Raw genomic sequence first — 11,162 nt, 5'->3', positions numbered from 1 at the left:
ATCAATGACACTACAGCAGCTCATACCATAGCTGGTACAATAATGTGTACCTGGAATAATGATCATGATACATGGACCATTCCCAAACTCAAATGTCCTATGGATTCATATACCATGGCCCAATGTTGTATATCTGCTAGGGATGACAGTATTCTTCAGAGATGACTTTTGCCAAAGGCTCTGACCATTTTCCTTGGATTTGAGCTAACTTCTCTCTGACATGCATGAGCTGGACGTTATTCCAGTACATGACTTGGTCTAAGCTAGCAACTCACAATTTTCTGGAAGACATTCACAGCCTTGTCTCTCCCACAGCAGTCATCTGGGGCTGCTGTCTTGGACTGACCTAACATTTCACTGTGCTTTAGATGGCATGCACACCAGGGCCTACTGCCTTAGACTGAGCTATTATCTCACCATGCTTGTGAAGACAGGTATACAACGTACTTGGCCGTCTCTTCTCTGGCCTAACGAAAAAGATCTTGGATTTGTCGTCGTAAAATCAGACAGCTACTGTCATCAGCTTGGTTGTGACAGTGTCTAGGACGAGTGAAGCTGGCTGATAATTACTATTCAGATTCAGCAGCTACAGTAATCAGATTGGTTGTGACATGGTCTCTACAGGGAGACATACAAGACATAGTGTCTGTGCCACTGGTCCACAGTGCTTACTTTGGTGTAGCACTTTCCCTTAACAGTGTCCTGTTGTGAGTTTAGGCAGGCTCTTGCTTGAAAAGGAAATTACTTGGTGTGGTTGTGACTGTCTCTGTGATGGTTGTTCCTTGATTCGATGGTGTTGGCACCAGTCCTTGGTGTGATCTTCATGTAATTGTTTGAAGGTTGTGTACTACTCTGTGTGATTTGGCGGTTACAGGGTCATCAGTGTGATTAGTCCAGGGAACCTCGCCCCTCCACTCTGTGTAATGGAGGAAACTGCAAGGTCCACCGTGTGATCTGATCTGGTTGTGACAAAGCCGTTGGTATGCTAGTGTACTCTTTCAGTCATCTCGGCAGTATGTTTTCAATAGAAACTTGAATCACTAGATAAAACCCTGCCAATCAATGTCAACAGTTTTACATGCATTCATTGTCCACAGTTGCTTGTCCTTGGGACTAAGATTGTTTCCATCGGATCTCGCAACACTGAACGATCATTGGGCGCACATTCATCAAGGATACCACTTGTGGTGTGGTTGTGTGCCTCAACTTCAAGGTTCTCTGGTGAGTTCTGGTTGTTACAATGTCCTTAGGTCTTCTGTAACCTTTACAAGGTCCTCAGTTTCGTCTGGTTACCACAGGTAGTTCTTGGCCCTTATAGAATAATAGTGTTCTCAGGTTAAATTTAAGGGGTTGCAGAGAATGTGCAGACAAAACTAATCATACTGTTATATTTTCACAGGTTACAACAGTAAGAAGTCCTGAATTTGCCTTCTGCCTTCCGGATATTATTCTTTTGAAACAGCGGGCAGGCCTAAGGAGCATAGACAGAAGAACTAAACATATGAAATACATTTTTAGATTTTTTATTGCAGTCCTTCCAACAAACTAAAAGTAGACCATCTTGGCGATGGTTTCTGACAAATTGCAGCTATCAACCCTATTTAGTTTTCTCTCCACGAACTCTGTGTCTACGTGCAGAACCTACCCTTTCAAGTTAAAAAGAATGGCGACAAAAACACCTGATTCATTCTGGGGACATTGGTGTGAATATCAACTACCATACATTCAATAGCAGATTATTTTCATAATTTCAATTCAATTCAATTCAATTCAATTCAATTCAATTCAAAGGGCCTATGGAGCTGAATGTCAACTAGGACATGGTTAGCTCTGTAAACAATAGTGGGATGGGTCATGTATCAAATGTAGGAGGAAACTTTGCTGGAGACAACCAGACTGCTTACACTGCCAGCATCAGGGGGTTTTGCACAAAAGGGCTTCATCTAATAATGGTTTATTGCTGCTACATGTAATTTTAAATTCATTGACAATATTCAGAAACACCAAATGTTTCTGCTTGACTTCTACAATGGGTGTCAGATCTGATTGATAAATATAAAATGGATCTCATGTCAAGTTTAGAGTAGGACACAGTCATCCTGTCAAGTTGAGAAAAATACTGAAATTGCCTATTTGTTGCACAGAAATTGTCCCAATGATTTTCAAGAATAGTTTAAAACGTTCTTGATTAGCACTTTCTGGTAAGGGTTTTTTGTGCAACGATTGATTTTATTCTGGACATAGCCCTCTCCCTTCAGGACAAAAAGAAATGGCTAATGAGTAAAGATCCTGCTGGACCTACTCTAATTTTGACTCGAGATACGGTTCAGTAATGAAATCGGACATGAATATCAGTCAGTGTAACATGTAAACATGATGAAATTTGAAAAGGCCACGTGATCCTATTATAAATGTTTCAATTAGTCATTCTGCTATTAACAGATCTGTTACAAACTGACTCTTTAAAAAAAAGTTTAATAGAGCCCGGAGCTAACACATTATTGGCTCATAAGACAATATTTGGGCGATTTGTATACTGTAGGTACAAACTGGACGACCCAGAGGAAACCGCGAAGAGAGTCGCACTCTTTATTACATGGGTATACCGCGACCAACTGGGAATCAAGTCCATGACCAATCCAAATGGCTACTGAAGGGGTCCTTGACAAAACACCTAAGCCAAAGGGAAAATGCACAGGGCCAAAAGTTGTTTTGCCTACAAGGAGACTCTTCACTTACAAAATTTAGAATAGAATCACATGGCCTCTGACGGCAAAATGATGGAGATTGTTCTTAAGATGTGTCAATGATGTGACGATGTTGCAACACAATATTGGGCTTCCAAAATATGTTGACTCATAAAAAGTAGGACTAAAAGCTGATGATGTGAGCATGGATGGTTGAAAATTAAAGCACCAAGTTCTAAAGCCCAATATTTACACTTGTTGACAAAAGTGAATGAACTCAACGAGTTGTTCGTGGTCTTATCTTGAATAATTAATAAGTTACTACATTTCTGTACTCACGAAATGATAAAAAACATGCATGACATTTTTAACAGCTTCTCAGCCAGTTTTCGCTGCTGCGTTTACACATAATCAATAATCCAACTGTGAAGGAAGATGAAAAGGTTTGCACAACTACAAAGACAGCGACAAAATCTTCACAATTATGTGCACTCGTATATACAGGGTATCCGGAGAAACGACTCGATTAAAATTCAACACTCTACTTTTCTGTGAAAAACAAAATAACTATTCAACGACAAGAAAATTGTGGAAACATTTGCATTTTTTTCTTAAAATTTCTTGGGACACCCTGTAGTTTACTAAGTGAACAATTACCTACCACTACAGTGCATGCTCTAAATGATATAACTACACTTAAAGGCTTTGCCAATAGATAAAATGTAATCTTCACACATAAATTATATTGCAAGCAGACGTAACAAATTATAATTTGTACTGGTTTTTCTCTTATATAAGAGATCATAAAGACACTACAAGACAGATGACTACATGTATGGAAAAGTTCTGTAAATATTCATTATATCACCAAGGATGTTCGACTTGCAAGAACTGAATGTTTCATTTTCCTCTCAATTACTGACTAAGCATCTTGACTCAGTTTTTCAGACTAATGGCATATCATATTTTTGGTCTGCCAGGGGAGTGTAGCGAGGGTATACATCAAAGCCTTGGGGGTCAAGATGCTGATTTTATAGGGGCCTCACAAACCCAACTGACGATTCTTTAAGTGAAGAGAAAAATGAGTGCACCATCAAGTAAGCATCAAAACAAAGCAAATTACATGTAGTACATGTAGATGTAGTTCACGACTAAAACGATAGTTAAAATACTCATATTTGTCAACAAAACAAACAAGTAGTTAAAATATAAGAAGAACAAGAAAAAGAACGATCATTCGGGAGACTATAGAATTAGCTACTACCAGATAATAATCACAGTTAAACAGAATTAAAGCCTAAAAATATGAACGTTTACAGTGGCTATAGAGAGGTTGCACCCTATTTCAAAAAGTTCTTCAGTTTAGTTGGCCACTTCGCTCTGAGATGTTCCAGAGTTTGCTTTTATAGATGTGTTATTTGCGGCAAGTTTAGAGATGTCCCTAGATGACTGTATTCCAGCAACGAAACTGAAGTCAGAGACATAAATGGTACACTACCTTTCTAATGTCAACCAAATGCCGAGCCAGTGTCCCAAAGATTTGTAAAGCAGAATTTCTCCATTAACCTACTACATCCCAGGCCCAGAGCATTACTATTATATTTCAACATAAAAGAACACACACCACCTATTAGATCTGGCAAGGAGAGTATATATATTTCACCTTCAACAAAATTTAGATTTAACACTTCCAGCTTCCCATTCACCAAAGCAACTACTGGGAACAGCACATTAAAACTGTTCTGAAAACAAACTGTTACTCAGGCTTTTGTTAAAGGTTTTCATCTGATAGAGAGAGAGATTTTTGAGGGAAAGGGAAAACCAGTCGAACCACTTGATAGTCATAGTCATATGGCAGCAGAAATGCACTACAAATTTAGAAGCATTTTAGATCTGGAAGTTGCGTAGGTGAGACTTGACTCGGTCAAGAGGATAACATTGATGATAGATCACAGTATATAATACTAGAAGGGTGCAGATTGTAAATAAATTCAGGTGAATTTCTAAAACAAGTGCACAGCTGTATTACATGTATGTCCTTTAGAAAGGGTATAATTAGTTTCGTTGAATCCAGAGTGACTGACAGTTATCATTCGATACATACAGGACACACTTTTCAGTGGAGATTGGAGACATGAAGTACCCGGCAAACAAGTAGTTCAATTCGCTGCAACCTGCAATAATGATTGTGACAAAAATTAGTGGTCCCAGCAACATGTGAACAATATCAAACCCAGCGATTACTGATCTTACTCGCCAGATGACAGCTCTTTTTGTCGCACATAGCAGCGATTATAATCACACGTCGCAGCGATTTAAATCACTTGTTTGCACGGAGCTTAAAGGACACTTGGCAGAGTAGAACGGAGACTATAGATAAATACCACAAGCAAACTACAAAACAGCAAGACATGTTCCAGCGCATTATTATTGAAATAGCACAAAATATCAAAATAGCATCAGGCAGATGACAGGAACCAGTTTGACCCAGATAGGTCTTGGAGCATGGTGGCGATGCTCAATGTTGTTGGATTTGAACCCTGGTCTGGTCCCCGACACTGGCAGTTCATTGATATACATAGTTCTCCATTCGGAGTACACCGGTAGCCATGGTGGGCTACCAGGAATGAGGTTTAAAAGATACATATACGGAAAATAGATAACCCAGTAATTCAGGCTTAGATTCGAAAATGCTAACATAACACGTCTAAATGGGATATTTGCGACCAGATAAAAGTGAATGCCTCTCCTTCTTAGAATATTTTTTTACATGTGATCATTTAAATCAAGACTCACAATAGATAAAATTGCCCAATAACATATACATATAGATATATAAAAACATATAAAATGTAAACCTCTAATGATAACTCTACATACCCAGTAGATGCACACATGTATTGATAACAAATTCCACAGTGCTACAGGAATTTAACAATGATTTGCATGAAAAATGGTGCCTTAATATCGATCATTCTTATTTGGGAAATTAATGGTGAAATGAGTCATCTTATTTTAGAAATGAGGTCAACCTTTCAATCTCAATCCCGAAAATTCTTACGAGTTTCGTTGCTCTTAATACTCACATCCACAATAGATCATGAATATTTTATTCAATTCTACCATTGCACAAAATCTGAGGCATGTTATTTTCCAAGTACCAACATAGTCGTTCCCGATATTGTAATGTTGTGATCGAACTTGATTATGCAAGATATTCAAACACAGAACCCAATTTTAACTAGTATTGTTCCTTGAATACATACAGCATGAAATACATCACACAGTAACTGCTCCTCAGATACCTTTACTGGTAAAGATGTTGCATTTTACCAGGCGCGGCCTCCACAGTTCTACGCTAACCAACAGCGTGTCCTATCAACCTATGGCTGTACATTCACCAAACACACAAAAATCTTTCGTTACAGTGGATAAAGTACATACTGGTTACCAACAATAGTACGACATGTACTAACTTCGGATCATTATACAATACACTTGTATCCAAACGAGACACATTCGTAATATTCTACCCAACAATTCAGATGACACTTGATGATTTCGAATGATGCATCTATGAATCGAGTTTGGCCAACTCGCTGGTGTATATCCCAATACTCTCCATGTCGTACAAGACAAAATAGATCTGCTTTAGCGTGCTGGACATGACGGTAACGAAGTAGTTACTAATTGCCTTCAGGATGATCTGTGCTGCCGTCTGCTTCGGGAAACCAGCACTGAAATTGAACATTTGATTATCAGAACCTGACGAAGTAAGGGTAAGGTGAGGAAAAAGGTAGCCCAACATTATTTCTATTCACAATACTCGAGCGTGTGAAAAGAAAATAACAGCAGGAAACCTTTCCCCTACTCTACCTTACCAGTGAAGATGCTTCTTAATTTATTTGATTAAAACATCCAATTTATATGAGCTATGAACAAGTAAAGAACTCCAGAGTAAAACTGTGGGACAAAAGAAACCCATGCCAAAACCAATACATCTGTTGCAGGCCGTTTCTCCCCTAATAGAGAGAGGAATTTCACGGCGTAAAGAGGATAATTTATCTAGAATGACTTCTTAATGTGAATGGGCAACGCAGGTGTGAGGATGGCATTGTTCATTCTCTTACCGCCCACTTCCAATCGACGGAAAGCTTATGGATTTCAAATTCTTTTCGTCAGCCAAAGCTAGGCAATTCTTAACAGTTTTTTCAAGTAGTTGTTGGGCATCGGTTGTTTTCCAAGTGGGTCCATTGCAATGCACTACAAATTTGGCATGGAAATGATGACCTGGGCACACCGCAGCTAGAGAGACAAAAATTAAACGACAATCAGTCAGCGGGTAAAAAACCCCATGTGTTTGGTATGCCAATTTTTCATGTGCCACCGACTGACTGAAATTAAGAAGATGTATTAACATTATGAAGTAAAAGCCCATGGAATGCATTTTAAAACAGCAGGGTCTTTTATTCATGATAAAAGTAATCTTTGAACATAACACCCTGCCATTTAATGGTGCACTCGGGCTTAGGTCACACCAATTTAACTAGTTGAAGAGCGGGGCACATATCACTTTCGCCAAGGATAGAAGACAAACAATTGACTCATTGAAGAGCAGCAGGATGAAAAAAGCATGGTTTTCCCAACTTTTTATACAATGTTATAAAGTATGCAGATAATTTCTTGGCAACCACTTCTTTTTACATCTCCACCAAGGCCAAGGTTCAGTGTCCCGCTATACAACCAATAAATTTGGTGTGGCCTTATTGTGACTTACTTTCCACTACTGACAGAGGGTATGGATATAGTTTTGAGATTTTTCTCATCAGCAAGGGCAAGGATGTTCTTTATAGCTTTTTCAAGTAACTGTTGTGCATTCTGGTTGCCCCAAGTCGGGCTGTTGACATGGATTACATATTTGGCAGGGAAATGTCGACCTGGACATATGGCGGCTGGAACAAAATAATATTCATAACCAATGATACATGATCATAAGTTGATTTCAGAATACCAAGTGAAGTTGTTGTCAATCACAATCAGGTAAAAAACAATCATCTGGACACCTATCAATCAAGGACAACTCCTTCTCACATATATGGAGTCAAAGTAAACAGATGAATTCCTTTACAAAGTACAAAAACTTCTCTTCCAGTATTTATCCTCTTGATATAACAAGAATGGTCATGCATTTACTTGAACAACTGGTAGTAATTAAAATGATATGAGCATTGAAGTTCTTGATGAAATAATCTTACCTCCTGAGACATCGAGATTGCCATTGGAATTGAGGAGATCTTTCACTTCTTGTTGGAATTCTTTACCACCTGCTTTCTCTAAAGCTTGGCCTGGAAAGGAGATCGGAATTTATGAGAAAGAACATAATTTCACTGAGGAGCACCATGTAAAAAACATTCCAATAATTAGTTTTGTTATTATTGAAATAAACCGTCTTATACTTTTTTGGGTTTCACCAATAGCTGAACAGCTGATAGAACATACCTTCCTTGTATTCTGTACCATTTTAGAGATGCCAGAAGTGTGACACCTGTGATTAGATATTGGACCAACGCAAGTATATTCGTGGGTGAAGTGAAGAAGTATGGTGTCTTGCAGATACAGCGATTAAACGGTGTCAATTCTACAGAGAGCATGTTAAACCATGGCCTCCTGCCAAGAGGTCTGACTACGTATTATTCAACCAATTTCCAAGCTAATATTTGTACCAGGGAATAGTTTACTGGTACGAGTGTCATGTGTGTGATGCCACAAAGATTATTGGGATGACAGCTTACCTACTTCACCACCCATGTAAAATGAGGCATTGGTAGGATGTACAACAGCATCAGATGCTACTTTGACAATGTCTCCCTGAAGAACAGTCAGCTGGAATTAAATGAATGGAAAGTTGAATATTTGGAGGGATGGCAAGAAGGACAAAGACGTCCATCATTTGTGCATAGAGATCAGGAATTTGGCCATCAGTGCAAATTCGCTTCCAAAATGCAACTTTATGTCCAACCATGAAAAATTGATTTTTGTAAAGGGAGAAGAGAAAAGGACCTTTTTGCATATTGAAGTCAAATTCTGTATTTTCTCCACATAAAACTATGTGGATAAACACCAAGGACCTATTGATAATATGATTATATACTAACCTTCTGACCAAGGAAAAGCTTCTTTTCAGACAGAATAGTGAAACCAGTGGCAGAATCAAGAGTGCCTACCGACGAGTCACCTTTTCCCTGCAACACAGAAATCATTTTTATCAGTAAACTTGTCAAACAGACACAGGTGTCACAACCAGCTACGTACTATTAAATGCAGCAGAGACAAAGTCACAACAAGCAAAAGAGGAGTGTCACAATCAAGACTAAGGCAAGCTGGGACAGCAGGATGGAATTCCACAGATAGTTTAGTGGATTACTGTCAGAAACTCACATATTTTTCATGGGTGGACAATTAAAAGATAAAGCTCTTCTTCAAGATGCTCTATCACAGTAGCAGGACATCCGTATTTTTACAACACTTGTGACCAGCTCACCTTTCCTTTCCCTTTTGTGATACTGGCAGCTTTCCTTGGAGCCATCCCTCCATGGGTTGCCGGTTTCTTCACCACTGTTTTTTTAGGAGGTGTGGTCACCTTTGGTTTGGGTGGCACTACTGGTGCGGGCATCAGGTTGGGGAATTTGCCTCCTTTCTTACGGCTGAGCAATTCTGGGTGGATCTTGGGTAGGACGCCACCAGCTGCTATGGTGACATGTTTTAGCAGCTGAAAAGAAGAACGAAGTGAAGTAATGGGTTTTTACTGTAGCCTAGTCATCAGTTTGTTACACTAGATGAAATGAGGGCAAGGTTATTCCGATTTATAAGGACCACATCCAGTTGATATCGTACCTATATTGCAGCATCTAGATCGATATGACTATGTTAGTATGCTTGAGATATTATGAGACACTGACTGTGCTGCAAGCAGGTCTCCCCCTCTCTGTGTGAGTTCATCCAGACTAAGGGTATCTAGCAAGCATCAGTTGAGTGCCCCTAAGGTTGGGTACCAAGTGGAGTTGCATGGTGACGACTCATTATTGGATTGGAGGGGTCCAAAAAAGCTTCTCTGAGGACTCTTGCTTGGGTTTTCATGGTTGCCAGCCTTCCTATATATATATGGGAGATTGTGACAAATGAAAAGAAGGCTAGAATTATTTTACTCAGCATTCAAAGGGATGAGGGGCTGCCTTTTAAACTTCATTACCTGGTGTAACTCTTCATCATTAGCAACAGCCAGGAGGATGTGGCGTGGGGTGACTCTCCCCTTCTTGTTGTCCCGTGCAGCATTTCCAGCCAATTCAAGGATTTCAGCTGCAAGAGAAAATCTTGTGTAAGAGCAAACCATGTTATCCATTGCAGACATACAAATCTGGGTTGTCCCTAGAAATGCATCATGGTAGCCAGCAATGGCCAGTGTGGACCATGGCCATGTGGCATGGGGAGGCCATGTCACAAAAAGAAAAGCCCCAGCTTGAGGCCAAGGCTATCTTTCCAAATATCGTCCTAAATATCATTACCACTACCAGCTAAGCCACCACCACCCCCTTAAAAAGAGATCAAACAAAAGCCCATAGCAATCTCGGGCATTAAGGCCCAACAAGGTCAAATCCCAGGCCTCATCAAATGCTATGCAAAGCTGTAATGTATCTAGTGTAAAATGTACACAAGGCAATCTACAATGTATACGGTTAGTGTACACACCGGTGAGGTACTCAATAACAGCTGCCATGTACACAGGGGCACCGGCCCCGATTCTTTGATGATGCGTCCTTTGTTTCATATATCTATGCATTCTTGCGACTGGGAATAGTACCCCGGCCCTTGCAGATCGGGATCTAGCCTTTTGTCGCTTTTTTGCAGATCTCCCAGACATTTTAAATTGAGGTGAAACTTGGAGATGCTTGGAGACAGCAACACGGAAAACACTCAACCGTAGCACAGTCGTGTCCGTCTGCTAAATGGAATATAGTCCGTTTTGATTTTGGTCATAAATGTGTCTAATTAAACAGCCAAGCCTGGATTTTATGTAGATGTGGAAAGGAGTGTTTATTCACCATCTAGCAAGACGTAGTCTGTCTTGATGTGTTGGTGTAGTCACTTTTTTACATTTTTGTTCACTCCTCTATTTTTGTATTCATTCGCCGGGGCTCCGCTAACAGCGATTTGTTACATCCTCGATGTACACATTGCGGGATGTTGGAGTTTTTCTAGTAACAACAGGTGACGCCACCATTAGGCCATGAGTTCCTACACGCGGGAAATACGAATGCGCACATGTGGCCTTGGTTTCTAGCAGTTTAAAAAAAGGATGACCTCCTGAGTCCTGTAGGATTTGTGAAGGGGTCCTGATGGGGGGGGGGGGGGGGGGGGGTGTTCCCATTCCTAACCTTGGGCTTCTGTTAGCCAGGATTCATACTGGTGATAAATCAT

General features: G+C 39.9%; 1 protein-coding gene across 2 annotated transcripts; it reads right to left on the bottom strand.

Annotated features, from left to right (window-relative positions):
- Window positions 1-1,507: 1,507 nt before the first annotated feature.
- Window positions 1,508-10,657, bottom strand: LOC135486142 (core histone macro-H2A.1-like). Of its 2 annotated transcripts, none has more exons than XM_064768692.1 (8): window positions 10,434-10,657; window positions 9,937-10,043; window positions 9,229-9,456; window positions 8,843-8,929; window positions 8,480-8,570; window positions 7,943-8,032; window positions 7,465-7,639; window positions 1,508-6,424 (listed from the first exon to the last, which is right to left on the bottom strand). In XM_064768692.1, the coding sequence occupies exons 1-8, from the start codon at window positions 10,603-10,605 to the stop codon at window positions 6,262-6,264; spliced, it is 1,113 nt and encodes a 370-aa protein (XP_064624762.1). In that variant the 5' UTR covers window positions 10,606-10,657; the 3' UTR covers window positions 1,508-6,261. The 2 variants fall into 2 exon arrangements, with proteins under 2 accessions (XP_064624762.1, XP_064624770.1); XM_064768700.1 differs by lacking the exon at window positions 7,465-7,639 and adding an exon at window positions 6,818-6,992.
- Window positions 10,658-11,162: the final 505 nt, after the last annotated feature.

Source organism: Lineus longissimus, chromosome 1 (assembly GCF_910592395.1).
Source record: "Lineus longissimus chromosome 1, tnLinLong1.2, whole genome shotgun sequence".
In the NCBI taxonomy this organism is placed as follows: Eukaryota; Metazoa; Nemertea; class Pilidiophora; order Heteronemertea; family Lineidae; genus Lineus; species Lineus longissimus.
Note: the sequence above shows the minus strand (reverse complement) of the source record. Positions and strands in the feature narration are given on the sequence as shown.

What these genes read in the sequence shown, in the direction of transcription:
- LOC135486142 (XM_064768692.1), bottom strand. Translation starts at nt 10,605, where the DNA reads ATGTCTGGGAGATCTGCAAAAAAGCGACAAAAGGCTAGATCCCGATCT. An exon ending in ATGATGAAGAGTTACACCAG is followed by an intron (nt 9,457 to 9,936) that starts GTAATGAAGTTT and finishes TCTTCTTTTCAG; the next exon opens with CTGCTAAAACATGTCACCAT. An exon ending in CAATCTCGATGTCTCAGGAG is followed by an intron (nt 7,640 to 7,942) that starts GTAAGATTATTT and finishes ATTTTGTTCCAG; the next exon opens with CCGCCATATGTCCAGGTCGA.